General features: G+C 62.4%; 1 protein-coding gene across 6 annotated transcripts in view; it reads right to left on the bottom strand.

Moving 5' to 3' along the window:
• Positions 1–1,314: 1,314 nt before the first annotated feature.
• ADGRB2 (adhesion G protein-coupled receptor B2) overlaps positions 1,315–21,141 on the bottom strand; it is a 36,452-nt gene continuing 16,625 nt past the window's right edge. The window contains exons 3-30 of one of the 6 annotated variants that reach the window (XM_081817943.1): positions 18,863–18,946; positions 18,446–18,610; positions 17,086–17,250; positions 16,316–16,480; positions 16,066–16,233; positions 15,889–15,990; positions 15,616–15,722; positions 14,628–14,822; positions 14,396–14,464; positions 14,210–14,318; positions 13,545–13,875; positions 13,089–13,194; positions 12,872–12,915; positions 12,502–12,628; positions 11,923–12,026; positions 11,726–11,828; positions 10,879–11,029; positions 10,627–10,696; positions 10,175–10,241; positions 9,939–10,024; positions 9,547–9,645; positions 7,290–7,461; positions 6,909–7,004; positions 6,495–6,534; positions 5,221–5,837; positions 2,889–2,924; positions 2,355–2,450; positions 1,315–1,789 (exon numbers count right to left, since the gene is read on the bottom strand). In XM_081817943.1, the coding sequence (XP_081674069.1) occupies positions 1,604–1,789; positions 2,355–2,450; positions 2,889–2,924; positions 5,221–5,837; positions 6,495–6,534; positions 6,909–7,004; positions 7,290–7,461; positions 9,547–9,645; positions 9,939–10,024; positions 10,175–10,241; positions 10,627–10,696; positions 10,879–11,029; positions 11,726–11,828; positions 11,923–12,026; positions 12,502–12,628; positions 12,872–12,915; positions 13,089–13,194; positions 13,545–13,875; positions 14,210–14,318; positions 14,396–14,464; positions 14,628–14,822; positions 15,616–15,722; positions 15,889–15,990; positions 16,066–16,233; positions 16,316–16,480; positions 17,086–17,250; positions 18,446–18,610; positions 18,863–18,946 (3,860 nt within the window). In that variant the 3' untranslated portion in view covers positions 1,315–1,603. Of the gene's footprint in view, positions 1,790–2,354; positions 2,454–2,888; positions 2,925–5,220; positions 5,838–6,494; positions 6,535–6,908; positions 7,005–7,289; positions 7,462–9,546; positions 9,646–9,938; positions 10,025–10,174; positions 10,242–10,626; positions 10,697–10,878; positions 11,030–11,725; positions 11,829–11,922; positions 12,027–12,501; positions 12,629–12,871; positions 12,916–13,088; positions 13,195–13,544; positions 13,876–14,209; positions 14,319–14,395; positions 14,465–14,627; positions 14,823–15,615; positions 15,723–15,888; positions 15,991–16,065; positions 16,234–16,315; positions 16,481–17,085; positions 17,251–18,445; positions 18,611–18,862; positions 18,947–21,141 lie in introns of all 6 variants that reach the window. The other 5 variants (XM_081817942.1, XM_081817945.1, XM_081817946.1 and 2 more) reach the window with 5 other exon arrangements.

The following is a 21,141-nucleotide window of genomic DNA, read 5'->3' on the forward strand; positions in this document are numbered from 1 at the left end:
GAATGCAGGGGGCCTGGAAAAGCCCAGGGTCTAGGGGCACAGGTCTGAGGACTCTGCTCCAGCTCCTCTGACCAGGCCCACAGCAGGCAGGATCCAGAGAAGACTGGGGGAGCCTGGACCTTGTGGCCAGCCCCTCCTCCAGGGGGCTTTTAGCTGTGTCCCCTGCCGCAGCAGCGAGTCCTTCCCCCCTTCTCCCCATCCAGGCTCCCCCAGCACCTAGGCCCTCCCTCTGATAGGTCAGCCACCCCCCGAGACTGTCTGAGTCCCTGGGGAGCGGCCCAGGGGTGCCCGTGCCACTGAATGACCAGGCCGGCAGCCACACCAGTGGCCCCTGCTCCCGATGCCACCTGACCACAGGAGCACCACTGCGCACGCCGCAAGACATTTCCACGTGCCGATCCTACACCCCCTCTTCCCGGGTGCCATCATCCACTCGGCCGTGTGAGGAGTACACCCCAGGATGAGTCTCCCACCCTAGCCCTCTGGCCCCAAGCCAGCCTGGCCCCTTCCTCTCTACACCCACCCTGAGCCCTGGACCCCGAGGCTCCACTGCCACCCGGCGCCCAGCCGCTCCCCTGCAGCCAGGAAGGTCGGGTCCCAGGGAGCTGAGCTCTAGCTTCCTGTCCTATCAGGGGGAGGCTGATAAAGATGAAGGAGGGTGGCTCCACTGTCCACCAAGCCTGGGCTTGAAATCCCAGCTCCGACTCTGATAGTGGCCTTGAGCAAGTCACTTCCCAATTCTGGCCTCGTTTCCCATCCACAGACCTAAAACCTTCCAGGTTATTCTGAGGGATCAGGGGTTGTGTGTGCGAAGCTCCTAACACAGAGCACAGCATGAGACCAAGTGCCAAGTGATAACAGCTAAGCTTTTAGAAGTGTCTTCCATGCCAGGTCCTTGCTAACAACCCTATGAGGTAGGTACTATTACCAGCCCTATTTCACATAAACCAAGGTCACTAAGCTCTGCCTGGGCTCCAGCCCAGGCAGTCTGGCCTCTGAGTCCCAGTGAATAGCAGCAATGACCATCATAGCCAAGGGGTAAGGCCAGCTGCCAGGGGTCCCCATTCCACATTCCCAATCTGCTTATCCCACCCAGGCCCTGATGGGAGACAGGATATGCCCAAGGTCACCCAGGGAGTCAGGGGCAAAGATAGAGTCAGAGCCCAGGTGCCCCCTCCCAGTCAGGGCGGGCCTGACCCCATTATACGATTTGATGAGACCCAGTGAGGTGAACCAAGGAGACAGAGGAACAAAGTTGGGGTTCCAGGGCTGGGCCTTCCCCCCCAGGGGGAAGCAAACAGTTCAGCAGCAAAATCCACAGAGTGAAGTTTATTCCCGACAAAGTTTCCCTCCCCCCTCCCCAGCCCGGGGACAGGGACAGATAGCTGGGGTGAAGATGGGGGGCCTTGGAGAAACAGGGAAGGGCCCTGGCCCCCCCAGGCCATGCCGTGTCTGGCTCCCCCAGCCCGGCTGAGTCCACTGCGCCTCCCTGCCCAGCCCTCGGGAGAGGGGAGGGGGCGCTGGCTCCTGGGTGGTTCCAAAGTGGAGTGTGAAAATAGAGAGATATATATATTTATATGCAGTGGGCAGTCCGGTGTGGCACTCACACCTCTGTCTGGAAGTCACCATCAGGTGGCTCTGTGGGCTCCCAGGCGGCTGCTCGGTGCAGGCCCAGCCGTTCTCGGGGCTTGGGGGGCAGCGAGCCCAACGTCATAGACTTGAAGGTGCCCCAGCTCTGGTGTCTCCGCTGTTGGGACAAGCCGGGACGCTCCCCGGGGCTGGGCTTCTCCTGCGGGAGGCAGTGGGAAGGACCCGTGGAGATAGGCCAATACCCCCTCGCCCACTGTACAGCACAGGCTAAGGAGGCCCAGAGAGGGCCAGAGAAGCCCCAAGTTACCCGGCACCCAGGCACCTGAGCAGAGTTCAAACCCAGATCCGCCCGGCTCCAGAGCTGGGTTCCTGAGCCCTGGGCTCCGAGAGGCCCCTGGGGTTGTGCCTGCTCTGAGCCCACCCCCCTCAAGATCCTGCCGGAGCCCCTGGCATTGCCCGCCTTTCCCAGGCAGCCCCAGAAGTGTCACTCAGGCCATGGGTAGGCCCTTGGTGAGGCAGGCTGAGGTTGCCCAGGAAGGGGAGGAGGGCTGGGAGGGAAGAAGCCCCTCAGAGCCCACCTGACCCTGACCCAGCCCAGGCGGGGGACTTACGCTAGACACGCTCCGTTCGGTTGTCCCACCCAAGGACACATTCCACCACTTCTCCCTCTGCAACGGGGGCCATGGGCAGGGTCCGACCCAGGGGGGCCCTTGTCGGGTTGGGCCCTGAGCTGTGGACAGGGAGCGCTTGGGAGGAGCCCTCACCTTGGCTGTGGACTGGCTATGGTAGCGGTCGAAAGTGTGGAATTTCTGGTTGAGCTCGTGGTAGAGTTCCGAGTGCCGCTTCCGGGTGTGCATCACCTTCTGGGAGCCACAGGGGGTCAGAGGAGGCGGGCCGCACCGGCGGCACCGTGAGCCACCCCCGCCCCCGCCCCGGCCGCTCAGCATCCCGGCTCCCCACATCTCTGCCTGCTGCTGGCCCCTTAGGTCAAGGCCTGGCTCTCCCTCGACTTCCCAGCTCTGGGCTGGGGCTCGGGTTGGGGGCATGGTGTGAAGACCCCACGGAAGCCACAGGCTCGGGGTCCTTGGGTCAGGCTCTGCAATGGCGCTTTGGCTCCCGTTAGGAGTGGACCCTCCGGGAACAGACACCACAGACAGATGCTCCCCAACACACACACACACGCACACACGCACACGCGCGCACACACACACACACACTCCGGGAACAGACACCACAGACAGATGCTCCCCAACACACACACACACACGCATACACACACACACACACACACCACTTACCTCAAAGTCCAGGTCTGAATATCGTAACTTCTTTCGCTGGGAGGGAGCACCAAGGAAACAGTGAAGGAGAAGAAAGTTTTTTAGCACATGTGGGGGCTTTCAAGACAGGAACCCTGGTACCGAATATCTGCCTCGCACCTCCCCGCCAGCCCATGCCCAGGAGCCAGGAATCCTTAAGGGCAGCCCTCGGGGTTGGAGGACCAGGGCAGAGGCCTGGGGGAGGAGGAGTGAGGCGTGACCCCACCACAGGCCCACACTCCTGCCGCTCCTGCAAGGCCCGCACATGCCCGAGCCTGCAGGCAGACCCTCACAGGGAGCGCGCGCACACAGACACACCGCAGACAGGCGACCTAAGCCAAGTGTCACAGAGACATGGATTCCCGCATGGGATCACAGAGCAGACCCTCCTTCCTCTGTGCCCCAGACTCTGCCCCTCCGCCCCATCCTGCTGCCCCATCCTCTGCCAGCCACAGGCGCCCCTCTCCTTGGAAACTTCCACTTGCCCTGCAAACACAAGGACTCGGGTTTCCAGTCCTTCCTTTGACCCTGCCTTGCTGACAAACCAGGTCTTGCCTCCCTGGCCTCTGCACCCCTCCAGGCCCTCGTTTGCCCAAGAGCGCATTCAAGGCCCCATTGACCTATGCAGCGTCCAGCGCTGTTCAAGGAGGAGGCCTTAGAGTCTTAGCATGTTGGCACCAGGAGCACTCAGGAGAGCAAAGTCAACTGTCCTGGGTTACACTGGGGAAACATCAGGGAGGAGGATAAGACCACCAACTAAGATCTCCTAAGTCTCGGGCCCAGCAGACATGGTCATCACCACTGGCCTCCATGACACCACTCCCTCCTGGTCCTCCCACCTCCCTGCCTGCCCCTTCTCCCTGCCATCCCTGGCTTCCCCAGCACCAGGCCCTCCACGCTCGGCCCTAGACCTTCTCCTGCCCTTGACCATGCACATGTGTGTGCCCTCCCTGTTCTGGCCACATCTCTCCTTCTGGAGGCAGCAGGACATCTCTTCCCGTCCCCTGATGCCCACAGGCACCACACACAAAGCTGTGCCCAATTAAAAACCTCCGAATTCCACGCCCCAAACCCACTCCTCCGCCTCCACTCCACTGCAGTTGCCTGCACCAGAATTCTGGACGGTATCCTTGACCCCTCAAGACACCGCCACATTTACTGCTACCTCCCACACACAGAGCCCCAAACTGGCCCGTCCTCCATGGCCCAATCCCAGGCAGGTGTCCACAGAACAAAACCTGCCGTGACGCCGACCGCGCCCCTCCCTGGCGCTGCTCTCGTTTTGTCTTTGTTAGCCTTCCTGTGTCTGCCATCTGCAGAGGAGCGGGCACCAAATGTTCAAGAAGCATTTTTGGGAGAGAAACTAAACTTGCAAACTTCTAGCTGCTAACTTAATTTCCTTTGTGCGGAGGATGGGGAGAGGTGTCGGAGGCCAAACATGAGAAGCTGACGGTGTCTGAGCTGTGACTCCTGACCCTGTCCTTATCCGCGCTTCCATCATCCCTCCCAGAGTTCTAGAATGTTCTGGAGTTCTACAGTGGCTTACTGCTTGTCACCTGCTTGTTCCCAGTGATTCCCTGAGGAGGCCAGAGAGAAGGTGGGACATCCACAGAAAACACACAGGCAGTGAGACAAAGGAGCTCGTGTTTTCTCAGGAAGAGAGGGTCAATGACCAGAGGCCTAGGGGGCAGTGCCCGAGGCGGATTTCAGGGATGTTAACAGCATCAATTTCCAGTTATCTAGCACTTTCTACTTGCTCCACACAGAGACAAACGTTTTATACCACTCAATTAACCCTAGGAACAACTCTACAAAGAGGCTGCCCTCTTCCCAAACGAGGAAACTGAGGCTCAGAGAGAGAGGACACTCAGGATCTCACAGCTGATCAGTAGGGCCCCGATCCACATTCAGACCTGCCAGATTCAGCGACCCAGGCTCCCAGCCCCCAGTGTGGCTTCCCTCACAATCCAACACCAGGCCCCTCCAAGGAAGACCCATTCTAACCAGTCACCCCAAAGGAGGCCCTGAAGCACGTGGGAAGGCACGAAAAGTGCGTCCTCTGCGGGCACAGAGTCCCAGCCCATCGGAGGAGTTCAGAGAAGCCAGGATTCCCTTGTATTGGCAGGAGCACACACCGAGGAAGAAAAGCACGGTGTACACACTCCCAGCCACTTCATACAAAGGGGCCGCTGGGGGAGGGGGGGTCACTGCTGGCTGTCCCCCCCCCGCCCAGCTGCCGCCTGCAACTCAGACATCACCTCGGGCATACGGGGGCAGGTCTCCCGCCCCCAGCCCATGCCCTACAGCCCCTCACCTCCAGGGAGCCCAGCTTCATGGTGGAGCCCGGCACAGTACGGGGCATGGTCCGGCTGCGTTCCCCCGGCTCAGATACTTGGCGGGCACTGGGCGTCGGTGGGGGCGGCTGGAAGGTCATTCCGTAGGGGTTCTGTAGAGACCCATAGGCAGGGCCCAGCCCCAGGCCCGAGTGGTCCACAGACAGGAAGCTGGGGTAGCCTTCAGGGTGGGCCAGCGTCTTGGCAGCCCGCCGAGGGGTGCCCTCGGGCCGGGCCCTCGGGGGCTCTTCGCCAGCCCCGCCCCCGCTGCCGGGCTGCAGGCTCAGAGTCCGCCGGGGCAGCACCATGTAGTCCCCCTCAGAGCCCGGCTCAGGCCGAAGCCATGTGAGGTCCAGCTGCCGCAGGCCGCCTTCCCCACACATGTACACGGGGTTGGCCTCCTGGGGGGGCGGTGGCTCCCCCAGCCCTGGTGAGGCCGCCATGGGCACCAGGATATTCCCGGGCAGTGGTGAGAAGCTGAGGCTGCCCTCGGGACCCACGAGGCAGGACTTGGGCTCCTCATCCTCATCCAGGGACAGGCGGGACAGTGTGCCCGTGATGGTCGATGGGTTGCAAGTGTTGACCTCCTTGAACAGAACTGAGGGCAGGAGTGGGAGAGAGGTAAGTCCTGAGGAGGAAGAGTCCCTGATGCCCTGGCCCAGGCTGGGTAGGTACCAAGCCCCTGAGCTTGGACTGAGTCCAAGGAGAGGAAACTGAGTCCCGGAGAGATGGCTAGGTGGGAGGCACTCTCTCACACACCAGATGGGCTAAGAAGAGGGGTCAGACTGGCCCAGAGGCCCATAGCAAGGCAGGGCAAGGGATGAAGCCAAGGCCCAGGTCCCACAGGTCAGCTCCTGGTGCAGGTCCTGACCTCTGACCCCCACAGCCCCAAGGCTGTCAAAATGGCCTTGCTCCTCCCTTCCCCGCACCCGTCCAGCAGCTCCTCCCCAGGAGCCAGAACTGGAAAGAGATTCTGGTAAGAAGTATGGAAATGATATAATAATGTGACAGCCACTCTATGCCAAGCATCCTGCCAGGCATTTGATGTCCCCTAATTCATTTAAGGCTCAGAGAAGTAAGCCGTTTGCCCAAAGTCACACAGGAAGTGGTGTTCACAACTTTGACTCCAAGTTAGGGCTCTCTGACTCCACAGCTAAACCCCACAACCAGACCATTAACAGGACCTCCCATGATCGGGCTAGAGGCTCTACTCGCCCATCCCTGGGGAACATTCTCAGCTCTCAGGCAGACTCACCTGTCTGACAAGCCAGATCCACATCCTTTTCAAAGTCTGACTATAGGCAGAGAGGGACAGAGCAGATGGGCACAGAGAGGATCCATGTATCAGGGTGGGGGGAGGGGGCTCAGGCCCCTCCCCAGCCACCCAGAGGGGCTGCCCTTGGCACACTGCCCGAAGGAGCCCAGATGGGCCCCAGACAGGGTCTTGTCCAGCCTCGCCCAACAGGTAGGAAAACTGAAAGGGGAAAAGACTTGCCCGATGCCACCAAGCTGTCAGTGACTGGGCCTGAATCAAACCCGGGCTCTGTCCCCTCCCTGTCTCTCATCCCCTCCATGGATGGGAAAATGAGCCTGGGGCAGGAGGACTGGGGGGGGGGGGGTGGCGCACACTCAGAACCCAACCACACCCTGCCTCGGCCTCCTCACTCACCAGGATCTGCAGCTGCCCGTTCTTACAGGAGTCGGGGGAGTCTTCACTCTCATCGGCCCGGCACACGCCCATTTGGCACTTCACCACGTCCTGGACCTGGGGGCAGCGGGTGCCTGCTGGGCCTGAGGCCACCACAGGGCCCCTGGCCACAGCCGGCTGTGCCTCCCACCCCAGGCACCCAGGTGGGTGTGGAAGGAAAGAAATGCGTCCAGTGTAGGGGAAGGTCAGAGGGGAGAAGGAGCCCTAGGAGGCCCGAAGGCCATGGCCAAGGCTGCCCCAGGCCACCAGCTTCCGCACCCAGCTGGGGGCCGGCTGGGGCCTGGCTCCTCCCCATCGGCCAGGTGAGGTGGATGGGAGGGGGCGGGAGAAGCCCAGCCCCACCTCTCGGCGCAGGAAGCAGTGCACAGCAGTGATGACAAAGCCCTGCGCCGAGTTGAAGACCGCGAAGAGGGCCTGGAAGAGGACGGAGCGCCGGTCTGTCATGGCCAGGACGGCCGACATCCAGGTGAGCGCCAGCAGGGGCAACACAACGCAGGAGCTCCAGAGCGAGGCCCTGAGGACAGCAGCAGAGGGTCCATCAGGGTGACACCCCAGGGGACTGGGGGGGGTGATGAATCCAGGCCTCCACTAGGCCTGGGGCCCTTAAGCTGCCCAAGACTGGCAGGGCTCCACACTCCAAGACCTCAGCAATGTCCCCAAGCAGACAGAGGCCGAGGAGCCAAAGGCAGAGAGACAGAGAACAGAGACAGAGAGCGGAGAACGGCAGCGGGGCCAGAGCAGGGACCAGAAGAGGTGGGAGGGACCAACAGGGTGGGGCTGAGCCAGAGGCGGAGTCAGGGGACGAAGACGGAGAAGGCGGAAAGAGCCGGTGGGAGAGAAGACGGGGAGGGAGGCAGATGCAGATGCTGTGAGTTTCAGCCCCAATCTGCGTGGAATCACAGGCCTGGGCTGCACCCCCAGAGATTCCAGGAGAGGCGGGACGGGGCTGCACAAGGAGAGATGGCAAACACGGGGAGAGAGCGTGAGACGGGCCGACACACAGATCCAACAGTCAGAAAGCATGGAGGACGTGAGCGCACACATCTTTGGGAATGGGGTCAGGCCCGGTGCAGCAGAGCCTCTTCCCCCTCAGGTCCCCAGGGAGGTGGTGCCAGGCTCCTGGCGGGGGTCGGGGGGGGCCCACTCAGAGCCCTGGGCAGAAAGAGCATAGCTGGGGCTGGCCGGAAAAGCTGGGGTCATGACCAAACCCACGCATCCCCCACCTCCTTGACTAGGGACGGCCGAGGGAAGAGGCAGATGGGCCCTGGCATCCAGGCCCCAGAGCCAGCCCGCCCTCCCCAGCCAGGGCCCACGTGGGTAGAGCAGGGCATGCTTGCCCTACTGGGCCAGGTGCCACGCCCAGCCTACTCTGCCTCGTGAGCACCCCAGTAGGAGAGTCAGGCAGGGGTGGGAACGGCTCCGGACAAGGCAGAGAGATGGGCAGGGGGCCAAGACCTGACCTAGGAAGAGAAGTTGGGGGCTATTCAGCCTGGCAGGGGGCGGGCACCGTGGTCTCCACAGCCCCTGGGGGCGCAGCCAAGACTCAGAAAGGGCCTAATCACAGTCATAAGAGCTGCCATTGATTAACCACCAATCCTCTGCCAGGCCCTACACTGAACAATTTACATACATTAGTTCACACTGTGATCAAAACAACTCCAGTAAACAGGCATGGGGATTATTATCCCAATTTACAGATGAGGAAACTGGAGTGTGCCCAACTGGGAGAAAGAGACAGAGCTGGGATGCAGACCCAGCCTGGCCGCCTCCAAAGCCCAGGCTTTTCACTGCTAGTTCTGAGAGACTGAGTCGGGGAGGCAGACGGGTGCCCGAGGGAGAGGGAGCTTCCTACCACAAACAGCTTCCCAGAGACGGTGCCAGCTGCCTCCAGAAGCAGTGAGCCTCCCTGACCCCGGAGGTGTGCAAGACAAAGCTGGACCCCCACTGGTCAGGGAGGCTCTGATGGGTTTCTGGCCCTGGGAGGGAGGTTGGGCCCAAGGCCCCTGTGGATTCATTCATTCACTCAATCTGCTCTTACGTGCCTCTGAGTTTAGGATCCTCAGCTTCCAGGGGGTATGCTGGTGAATCGCTGAGATTCTCTGCCCCCCCAATTGATTGTGAGATTCAATGCCTCTAAAATTCTAAATCTCAGATTCTATGACAAATGATAAGACTATGATTCACTCATTCTAACATTCGTAGCTTCTGATTGTCTTATTCTAAGATTCTATCTTTCTAAGGTTCTATGAGCTCAAAAATTCTAAGGGCCTAAGATTCTAAAAGCCTCTGTAGGTTGGGGGGTGTAAGGAGGGCTCTGCAGCTGTGCCTGGATAAAACATAAGCTGGGAATGGGGGCAGGGGTGGGAGCAAGGGGTGGGCACAGGAACCCAGCATTTTCCAAGAGGCACAGACATTCACTCCCCGTTGCCCTTTGCCACATCAATGCCAAGCCCTTGAGAGTGTGTGGAAGTTGGCAGGGCAGGGCAAGCTTTCCAGGGCACTGGGCTCATATCCCTCCTCCCCCCAACCATGGGCACTGCCCCCCATTCTTTTGCCCCCGCCCGCCCCCACCCCCTCCCCCCCGGGGGGCACAACTAACATGGCGTTCCTGGCCGAGGCTGAGCTGAGCAGGGGGCTGGGGACCGCTCCACACGCTGAGCAGGGGAGGAGCAGGCTGGCCCAGGGGCACCGCTCCGACCTCGGGGGCGGCACAGACATGGGAGAAGGAGGGGGAGACACATGGGAAGCGGGAGGAGACGGGGCAGCATGAGCCCCAAGTGGGGTGGGAGGGGGAGGGCAGACGAGAGAGAAAGAGGTGGGTTAGGGTGGGCGAGGGGCTGCAGCGGAGCACTCCAGGTGCCCACCTTGCCTGCACCCTTGATGCACCAAGGTCAGGGAACCCTGGTCGCATCGGCAAGCCCTGAGTCTCCAAGAGGCCCAGCCCTCCCTCCCTGCACTATTTCCCACAAGGCCAAGTCACAGCCCCCTTACCCGGCCCTCTGCTTCTTGGACTTGTCCGAGATGCCATCACGTGCCATGAGCTTGTTGAAGACGATGATCCCGATGAGCATATTCACCTGGGGGCCCAGTGCGGGGGGGTGGGGGGGGAGAGACAGGATCACCAGGTGCCCTCCTGGCAGGGAAACCCCCAAGTGTGAGCTGGAGTGCAGGGAGAAGGTGGAGCCCCTACGGCCACACCCTTCCCAGGATGCTAAAGGGGCACATACCAGGACAATGACAGCTGCAGGGCCCACAAAGGCATAGAGCAGGCCGCCCTCCAGGGAGAGCCAGCAGCTGGGGTGGAGGGAAAAGAGGGAGCATCAGACACACCACCGCTCAGTGCCCCCTGGGCTGTCGATGGGGCAGAGCCTCCAGCTGGGTGACAGTGAGCCTGGGGCTCCTGCTGAGCCTCAGTTTCCCCTCTAACAAAAACCCAGCCCTGAGCCCACCATGGGTGTCGAACAAGGCTGATCCCTGAGCTAAATGGTTCTTAAAGATTATCCCCAATCCCACACATCCTTTTACAGTCAGGGAAACAGAGACTCAGAGACAGGGAAGATTTTGCCCACAGCATGGCAGGCACGGGCCAGGACTGCAGCCTGAGTAGACCCCATGCCCAGTGGGATGCCCAAACAGGTCCACTAATCCCCCTGCTGCCCGCCACGGGAGGCCCACGTACTAGCTGGATGTACCGTATCCTTTGGTGCGGGTAAAGCCGACAGACACAGCCACCACCAGGGCAGGCAGACCTGCAGGAGCAGCGAGGGGGCCACAGTGAGATGGCTGTGGGTTCCCAGAGTCCTCTCGTCCTCCCAGCCCCAGCACAGCTGACCCTGGGCCCAGAGAGCGGGGCCCGGGGCCAAAGCTGACCCTGTCCTGCGGCTCCTGCCCCCAAGGCCCAGCGACAGAGTCCAGCACGGGCCCTGCTCACCCCAGCCCAGGCAGAGGAAGCGCTTGCGAACGAGGCGGGTACGCATCCGTCCGATGACAGCCAGGTAGGACTGCCAGGCCTCCGTGAGCACCCAGCAAAAGGAGGAGAGGAAGAAGAAGTGCAAGAAGGCGGCAGTCATGGTGCATACACCCTGCAGGGAGACGGCAGGGAGGGAGTGGCCCCGAGCAGCCACCAGGGTGGGAGGCGCCAGCCTTCCCACACCCACCGCTGGGCGCTGCCATGGCCGCGCCCCCCCCCCGAGCACCGCCCCCCCCCACAGAGCCCTGTCAGGCACCCCCGCCTTTCTGTACCCACACACAGCACGACACGGGCCCGGTGACACGCACACAGCACCCGACATCTGGGAGGCGGGCGGGCAGGCCACCCACACACAGACGGGGCTGGCAGGGAGGGGCACAGATGGGAGTGGCTGCCGAGTCACGGCCAGGCGGGCCCCACCCCTGGCACTTCATAGTGCTGGCACCGTAGAGCCGGCCGAGGGGGCAGAGGGCACGGCCGGCCCAGGGCATCCGCGGGCAGGCGGCACGAGAGGCCCCGCTCCGGCTCCCGCAGACACAAGGAGGCCCGGGCTCCACAAACGCCCGACGCATGCGCACGCGAGCTCAGCTCACATACGTGTTCCCAGAGGCACACACACACTCACCACTCGGGGACACACACACCCCTCCTTCCCACTCGTGCCCTCCCCCAACCCGGGGCTCGGGTGTATACAAACAGCCGCCACGTGGGCACGGACATGCAGACGCGCGCGCCGGCCCCGGCAAACGCTCTCCGCCCTCAGCCCTTTCACGCCTCTCTCACCCTGGTGCCCGTGACCTGCACCTGCCTTGCTCAGCACCCGTGACTGGCCCACGAGGATCAGGACGTTGGACGCCAGGATGGACAGGCAGAAGTTCAACAAGATGATGGAGCGCTCGGATTTTATGAACCTGAGAGGGCATGGCGGGTAGAGGAGCTAGCCGCCCTGCCCAAGCGGGGCTGGCTGGCCACCCCCTGCCTCACCCTGCCCAGCGCCCCACCTACCTCCAGAACGCGGCATAGATGGCGAGGAGGGTGAGCAGCGCCATGCAGGACACGGCACAGCCGATCACGAGGGGGACCGAGGGGGAGCCTGCCAGCTCCAGGGTCTAGGGAGGATGAGCAGGCGGTCCACCGGGTCACAGGCCCGGCAGCTGCAGGGGTGCCCTCCCCCTCCCCACTCCCTGTCTGGCACCGACTGGCACCTACACCTTTCCCCACACTCACACACGGGGGGAAACTCATCATCACATCCACGTGTGCATGGGGCAGACACAGTCACACATGTGCACGTGCGTTTATGCTCGGTCACCCGCACTTTACTACACACAACCAGACACGCACGTGTGTGTACACGCATGCAATCACCCCCCCGCCACACGTCTCCAGGCACACGTCATCCCTGTGAGCACCCTCCCGGGGGCACGGACTTGTGTGTGCAGCCCCCCGAGTGCACCCGCTCAGACGCACGTGCGGGATCATCGGGGCCCCGCCCACACCACCACGGATGGCTCCTGGCAACCCCGGAGGGAGCACACACCCCGCCCCCCGCCCGCCCAGCCCAGGCACCTCCCTCGCGCTCACCAGGTCCTTGGGCGGCTGGGCCAGCACGGCAAAGGTGGACAGGTGCTGGCATTGACAGCGAGTGTGCGTTGCCTGTGTCTCCAGCGTCTGGCAGCTCTCGGTGTCCCAGTCCCCTGAGCTGGCATCTCTGGAGTCAGGGGAGAAGTGGAGTGATACCCAGCCCAACTCCGTGGCCCCCCACCCCCTGGTGCCGGAGGAAATCCAGGGTGAGGCCACACCCAAGAGGCCCGGTGGCTGGGAGCCCCCAGATGTGCCCTGGACCCCTCGGGCCGAGGACATCCCCAAGGAACCCCCTCGCCTTCCAGGTGAGACAGCCCCCTGACAGAGTGCTAGCACTGCACCCCCCACACACAGCCCCAGCCCAACTCACGCTCTGGAGTAGTCCCAGCTGGCGCAGTGGGGATCGGTGGTGCCCTGGGGAGCAGAAGCGACGAGCGCAGCGTGGGGCAGGGAGCTCGCCACCCCGGACCACCACCCCTCCTGCCGCGGCAGGTCCCGCACAGGCCGGAGGCGCAGCCAGCTATCGGACAGGCCTTTGGCTGCCCACAATGGGGTACCCCAGGGTTACTGTCTGGGTCCCCACTCACGTTGATGATGTAGGAGAGCTCCACTGTGATAAGGGGCTCAGCTGGTGGCTGGGTGGGGGGCCGCACAGTCACTGTCATCACCCTGGATGTGACGGCCAGCGGGGGTCTGGGGGACAGGTGCTGAGGTCAGCTCCTGCCAGTGGTGCCCAGAGCCCAGGAACCCCAAAGGCGCTCTGGATCAGGGGCAGGGGGCTACCAGGGAGCCACGGCCCGGGAAAAGCCCAGAGGTCAGTGGGGCCCGGGACTTCAGGTGAGGTGTAGAGCTCAGTCCAACAGCCCCGGTCCCCGGGAAGCCTCTGGGAGCTGCACAGACATCTTTGAGAAGCCCCTGTGTCCCTAGCCAGGCAACAGGGCCCGAGGTCCAAGAGGCTGCAGAGGGAGCTCCCCGCGGCCAGCACAGGCTCAGTCCTCTTCCTCTCACCCAGGCGGCCCCATCCACCCTTCCCGGGGACTCACCTGGGGGGCGGCAGGATGAGGCCCAGCGTGCGGTAGAGCACAGCACCGATCACAAAGTAGGAGGACGACTCCTCGGGGTCTGCCGGCAGGAGGCGCTGGTGGGAGTGGCCAGGGCCAGGGGGCACGGTTCCTGGGCCCCTCCCCCTGCCAGGGCTGCCCACTGGGCCGGAGGCAGCTGGCTTCCCCGGGGAGGAGAGGCTGAGCACCTCCTTGGGTAGGAAGAGGCGGTCCTCCGAGTGCCGCACCCAGTCCTTCATGCCCCTGCGGCCGCGCATGGGGAACGTGATGTCACTGGACACGGCCGAGACCGGTTCGCGCTGAATGCTGATCACTGCGACCCGCACCAGAGATAGAGGGACAGAGGCGGCCGGGAGAGTCACAGGGCAAGAAACAGAAACGGGAGAGACAGACACCAGGAAGGCAGACGCAGACACCGAGGTTGGTACACACACGGGTGGGAGACACGCACACAGAGAAACAACCCCGGGGGATGGGGTGGGGAGGGGAAGAGACAGGGACAGAGATACAAAGAAGGGGTTAAATGAGGGAAAGAGAGGACCCAGAGAGACAGAAAAATAGGAAGAGCCCTCAGAAACCATCCCTCCCCCACAGCGGCCTGGGTTCTACCCTATCCAGCCCCCGCTCCCTAGCCTGCCTCCTGGTACCCAGGTTGTCTGTGACAATCAGAGAGCTCTGGAAGGCCTTGAGGGCATCGCCCACCAGGTGAATGAAGTCCTCCACGACACGCAGCAGGTGCACAGAGCCAGGGGATACCTGGAGACAGAGAGTATATAAGGGTCCGAGGCAGGGGTGGGTCCTGGGGGAAAAGGCCTGGAAGCCCAGCCCCTCACCTGCTGAGCATCATCCCACTTTTCCTTGTTCTCTGCATCCACCATGAAGCTTACCACCTGGAAGAAGCGCTGGGGGCAAGAGCCGTGGGTGTCAGGAGGTCCCAGCCCCAGGGATGGTGGCTTCCCCCTCCATATAATCACACACGTCACCCCCATAGACTCTGCCACGGGGGCCCAACCTCCCACTGCAGTCCAGGGTGCCCTCCTTCCTTCTGGTGGGGCAGGGCGGTACCTGCACGTCGTCAGCGGAGGGCACATAGGTGGCCCTCTTGAAGGTGTCAGTGACATTCCTTAGAATGTCCACGGAGAAGAGCAGGTCCCCGCTGTAGTAAGTGCGCCGGGCCAGCAGCTCCTGTAGGCTGCGCACCACTTGGGACATGCCCTCCCCTGCCAGCATGCGCTGCCCTTTGGCCAGGTGCTCCCGAAGCTGCAGGCGACAGGTGGGCTGCTGTCACCACGGGGTCAGGAGCTGGGACCGGCCTCGGGCCCGTCCCACTCCAGTCCACCCACTGCTTGCATCCAAGAGGGGAAAAAGGTCAGCGAGAGCTGCTCAAAGGGGCTCATAGGAGACAGGGTCCAAGAAAAAGACCTAAAGATACTTGAAAAAGACCAAAATAGAAACAGCTAGAGAAGGGAGGCGCTCAGATGTGTACATAAAAGATGACAAGCATGGCACAGGGACAAGGCACCTCCCCAACCCTGAGTGGTCATGCATGCTCCGAAGTGTAACGCGCCCTCACTATCACTCCCTCTTTCAAACACGAGCTCTGAGTGCAAACACACAAGTACCAAATAACAGTCAGACACGCACGACACACAGGCCACATTCACTGCCGACCCTCTTAGCGCCCCCAGCAGGCCCTGGGCTGAGCACTGCGGACACAAAAATAAATCCAACTTCGCCCCTGCCTTTAAGGAGCTCCCAGTCTAACAGGACACAGACATTTCGATGAGCATTCATGACACCTCATGACTGGGAGGCTCGGGGGACCAGAGGAGCAACAGAAGGAGGCGCCAGGGACAAGGGAGGACACTTGGGAGTCAGGCCCTGAGGTATGAGTAGGAGTGTGCTGGGCAAGGAGAGACACAGGCAGGCAGAGGTGGGCACAAGCATATGTATGCCAAGGCACACGGGCAAGAGCAGGAAGCAAGCTCCCTCCACCCCCTGCCCGAGCCTGGGACAGACCCTGTGCCACCCCAGCCCAGCGGGGCACACTCACTGACAGGTACAGGTAGCGGTACTCGTGGGAGATGCAGCGGGCGAAGCTGGGCAGACCCCAGTATGCCACGCCCTGGGCACTGAGGAGACAGCGGCGGCTGGCAGACCCTGCAGGGGGGACAGGAGGACACAGGGTTGGGTGTGGGGGCCGGACTCCTACTCACTTCACTCCACGCCTGAGCACGGAGGCTCAAACAGGCGGGGGGTGGGGCAGAAGGGAGTGAGCAGGAAAGGCGGAGGTGGGGGCTTCGGGGAGAGTCACCCCACCACTCACCTGAGGCATTGGGGGGGCACTTGTTGTAGATGATCTCGCCAGCAGCCGCCTTCTTCCACGTCATCAGCATCACATACTCGTCCCTGCACATCTCGTGGAAGGCTGTGGGGACAGTGGAGGGGCTCAGCTAGGCCCACAGGCTTGTCCCTCCACCCCCTAGCGTCCTGTGGCCGATACCTGGACACCTCTTCTCGCTGCAAGGCTTCACCTCCTCTCCGGTGCCCTCGCAGGGGTAGCCCTGCGCGCCCGTGGCCTGGCACATGCGGAAGCGGCGCTGCCAGCCCGTGTCGCACGTCTTGGAGCACAGGCTCCACGCATTCCACGGCCCCCACTTGCCATCTGCGGCTGCAGAAGGAGGGTGTGAGTGGCCCCAGCTGCTCCCTGGGGGCCAGGCTGCCACCTGCCCCCCCTGGCACTGAGTACTCACCCGGGCACTCGAGGTTGCTGCACTCGCGGGTGTCCGTGAGGGCCCCTGTACACGTGGCCCAGGCTGGGCCCGCCACGCTGCACTTCCGGCTGCGCTGCTGGGTCCCGTTGGCACAGGATGTGGAGCACGGGCCCCAGGGACCCCATTCTAGCCACTGGCCTTCCACTGCATGGGGAGACACAAGCAGGGGTGGCCGTTGAGCAAGGGCTGTGGGGACCAGTGGGGGCAGGGAGTTGGCAGAGCCTGTTAGGCATTCAGACTTGAACGGGGCCAGACCCACGGGAGAGGGGTGCATGAAGGGGGGCTGCAGTGAGCAGGTGGTGCCTGGGCCTGGTCCTGCCTGCCTGTCACCAGCTCCAGGAATGCAGGATACCTCTCCACTCAGCACCGAGGCGGCACTTGCTCTCTCTTGGTGAGGGAAATGGGCCCCAGGGACACCTCTGGATCTCTGCCCACTCTTAAGTCCAGATTTGTGTCCCCTCACAGCCAGGCTGGCCATGAGCACCAAAGGGCAATGAACAGCGAGGGTATCTCGGGGCTTAGGGGAAGGGGCAGCCTTCTTTTGTTGGGGTTACAGTGTGCCAACTCCAAGTCTGGGCCTGGCCACATCACCTCCCACGCTGGCAGGTACGCTTTGCCATTCTCCCCATGCTTGGTTCAAGTTCATGGGCCCCCAAGGGCAGGGCACTGGACCTGACTGCCTCCCCTGGGTCTCCCAACCCCCACCCGGCTGGGCAGCGCCCGCCTGGAAGCCCACGGGCGCTACTGACCCGGGCAGGCGGCCATACTGCAGAGCTTAGTCTGCAGCTCGGGACCCTCGCAGGCCTTGCCGCCGTGCTGGGGGGGCACGCAGGTCCGCATCCGGCTCCGGGACCCCCGCCCGCAGCTGCGGGAGCACAGGCTCCAGGACCCCCACTCCTCCCACACGCCGTGCACTGCAAGGAAGCACGTGGCCGGTGGCTGGGCGGCACCTTGGCCCCGCCCACTGCCCATCCGCCCACCAATCAGGAGCTCCGGCAGCTCTGCGACAGCTCCTCATTGGCTCTGCACTGGGCCCCAAGACTCCGCCCTTTGGGGGGAAAATGGAAGACACAGGCTTCCGGTCCCAACTCACACAGGATACCTCCTGTGGACACCAGGACAGGGAGACTAGGACCGACCCAGGAGGGGAGCCGGGGCTCCTCCTCTCCTGGGGGCACAGGAAAGCCCAGGAAAGGGCTCAAGATCTGCCCCAGCCTATCTATCCCATCCCAGCCCTCCCGATCCCCAGACACAAAGCAAGAATCCAACATGACAGGCCTGAGGCAAGAGTAGTGCCCGTCCCAACCCCAAGCGCATGGACACACAAAGAGACATGAACCTCTACACAGACACTGACACAGAGAGCTCACACTCCGGAACACAGCTTTGCCCCAGCCTTCTGCAAGCTCTTGCCACACCCCCAGGTGCCAAGACCCCTTCCCAGGTAGCCCTACTCTAAGTCCACGGCCAGGAGCTGGTCATGGTCTAGGCACCGCTGCCCTCCCTCAGGGAACAAGGAATAGGACTGGCTGAAGCGGCCCCCCACCTCCCCGTGGCGGACCACCTGTCCCAGGCAGGCGCATGCACATTCTCAGTACTCCATGCTGGACTGAGGAGGCTCCCTGGGGACTGGGATGGGGCATCAGAGCAGGGAGGGGATGGTCAGGCAAGGTTTCATTTAAAAAAAAGAAGAAGAGGAGGAAGAAGTGGCATTTGTCTTAGATCTTGAAGGGCAGGCTGAATTGTAATAGCCAAGGTGAGGATAGGATGAGAATAAGCCAATGCTGGGGGATGGGAGAGTGCAAGAGGTGCTGGTATGGCCAGAGTGTAGGGAACACAGAGGGCAATGGGGGTAAAAAGATGAGCCTTGATTACCGGGACACAGGCATCAAGGGAGTGCTGGGCCCAGAACCAAGCCCACTGGTGCGGGCCCTGGTCTGATTCATCTGTGTCCCCAGCGCCCTGTGTGGGGCTGGGCATGGTGTGGGGGACAGTCAAGTTTGCTGAATAAAAAAAAGGAGGCAACCCACCATCTTTGGAAGATGAACCTGCCCAAGTCCCAGGCAGGACCTACCCCTGCAGGCAGAGCAGGCGGGAGGATGGGCATACCTGGGCAGGTGGCTGAATTGTTGCAGGGCCGGGTCTCCCGCAGGGGCCCGCTGCACAGGGTCCCATAGGGGGAGGACACGCAGGAGCGGGTCCGCACCTGCAGACCCTGCCCACACGTCAGAGAACACACGCTCCACGGGGACCACTCCTCAGCCGCCGGGTCGCCTACGAGAGAGGGACAGCGTCGGCGGCAGGGGGCACCTCCCAAGCTCTCAGCTTCCTAGGGATCCTCCTACCCTGACCCCAAGTGACAGGCTCTGAAGGAGGCCGCCCATCCCTGCCCACAGGCCTCACGTGGCAGGGATGTGACTGAGCTCTAGGACACAGACACAGACGGGCACACGCCAAGCACACATGCCACCAGACGCCACACCGTCGGGCCCCCGCCGCAGAGGAAGGGAGGCGGGCCCGAGTTACCTGTCTGCGCCATGTATAGCCCAGGCTCATCTGCAGACCTTGGCCACTGGGTTTTCACCTTCGGTTCCTCTTCCGGCTCCTCACCTGGAACACGGAGGTGGTGGCGGGGGCTCAGCAAAGGCCAGCTCTGTCCTGCCACAGTGGCGCAGAGAGGGCGGCCTTGCTCTCCCTCAGCCCGAGGGTCTGGAACCAACTGCAGGCGATGCTGAGTGAGCATCAAGTCCTTGCCCCTCCCCCACCACCATCATTTCACAGATAAGGAAACTGAGGCTCAGAAGGCCACACAGGACTCGCCCACAGCCTTACAACCGTCTTCTCCTCCTCTTGCCTCAGCTGGACTGAGGAAGACTGGAGAGGAGTGGCCGCTCACATCGACGGGCTCCAGGAGGCTTCTGGGCCATGGGCTACCCATACCTAGCTCCTCCAATCCTCCTCTGGGAGGCAGGGACCACCGTCTCTGTTTAAAGATGAGGACACTGAGGACCAGAGAGGGGAAGTGACTTGTCCAAGAGCACACAGCCTGGTAAGCCTGAGGCCCAGGCTCTTTCCCCTCACGGGACTGACTCCTCAGGCTGACAAACAGACCACCCCCCACGCCTGCCTCTGGGACGTGATTCATGCCAAGCCAGGGGCTGAGTGTCAGGCCCGGATTCTGCTCCCCATGCATCACTGGACTGTGACCTAGAGGCCCAGGTCAGAATGCTACTCCTCTGAGACCCCAGGGCCTCGGGCAGGTGCCTACAACCTCGCAGACCCTCCTCCCCACTGCTCCTGTGGCTGGGAGAGCAGCAGGTGTTCCCAGAGGCCGCTGCTGCCTCAGCCTCAGCCTCAGCAGGCTCTCAGCTGACCACCCTGATTTATGTGTCTGGTCTAGGCCTTGGAAGCACCACCAGTGCTGGAGGAGGGGCTGGGAGCTCCCCTTCTCCAAAGCTGGCCCCTCCTGCTCAGACATGAGCTCATCCAGGCCCTCTCCCACGGGCTAGGGCGCACGGATGGGGGCTGACATGAGCACAGAGGGGCAAGACCCAGCCCATGTAGGGGCTGCTGGGCAGGTGGGAACAGCACTGGGGACAGGACTCAGCCCATGCTGTCCCCGGACTAGAAGGTACTGCTGGCCCCCAGCCCCAGGACCTCTTCTATATCTGAAAGCCAGGTCAGCACCAAGCAGGCACGGTGTTTGAAGGAACCCAAGAGGGCTATGCTCTTTCTGCCCCCTGCGGCCCAGTCCGGGCTCTGCGTCCGAGAGAAAGCTCTATCCAACCAGGCGCCAAGAGGGCCACCTTGAGCAAACCTGCTGGGCAGGGGGCCCTGAAGTGCCACTCAGCCCAGCTTCTGGTCTCATGAACTCCAGGGCCCCTCCCTCCATTTCAGCCACTAGTCGCAGAACTCAATCTACATCCTCCCCAAAACTTCTCCACCAGCTCAGGACAACTGGAGTCGTGCCCCATGTCCCAACTGGGTCACGGACAGTGATCAGCTGTGTGACCTTGGGCAAGTGTTTGCCTCTCTGTTTTCCCCTCTGTAGAACAGTACTCGGAATACCCCCTCCCTTGAGGGCTGACTTGAGGACTCCCTGAGAGGGGGGCCATGAAGCCCTTGGCACCCTGCTTGGCATGTGGTGAATGCTCCAGAAGGCAGGACCCATCTGGCTTATTTTTACCACCTCCCCCTCCCCTCACAACCTGCACCTCTTCTGCACCCTCACTTGCCACCCTTCAGCCCCCTCCCCAGGGCCTCCTCCCTTCAAATGGCATCTGCAACCCCTCCAGGCCTCACTTTGGGCCCTGCCTCCAGCAGGACCACAGAAAAGGTGCTCATGCCAAGCTTGCCCATTCCTGAATCCCTTCACCCAGCCCTTCCACCACACCCGCTCAGCCAGTCCCCAGCCCTGGAGCCTTGTGACAAGCCGCCTTCTCCACGCCCACCCCCAGGCTGCTGAAGAAATCCACAGCTGTGCCAACTGGCACCAGGACAGATTCAGGGCTGCATATCCGCTGGGCGCCTGGGGCTTCTCAGCAGCACTCCCTGGCTCCCCGCCTTCCCCATTCCCCACCTTCTCTGTGCCAGACCTTGACCTCTCTCCTTGAGCTCATCTCTGCTCCCTCGCTCTCTGCAAGGAGCTCCTTTACAGAGAAAGCAAACACTGTGACATAGGAGTCCCCGCAACCCTCGCCCCTGACTTCTTGCCCCAGACATCCAACTCCCAAATTCCCTGCAGTCCCTCTTACAAAGGCCAGCCCCCCCCCCACCCACCTGCCCACCCTGGCCCTGCTTCTCCC

The sequence above is a fragment of the Leptonychotes weddellii genome, chromosome 4, assembly GCF_054177405.1.
Source record: "Leptonychotes weddellii isolate Sample4059 chromosome 4, ASM5417740v2, whole genome shotgun sequence".
NCBI classification, from domain to species: Eukaryota; Metazoa; Chordata; class Mammalia; order Carnivora; family Phocidae; genus Leptonychotes; species Leptonychotes weddellii.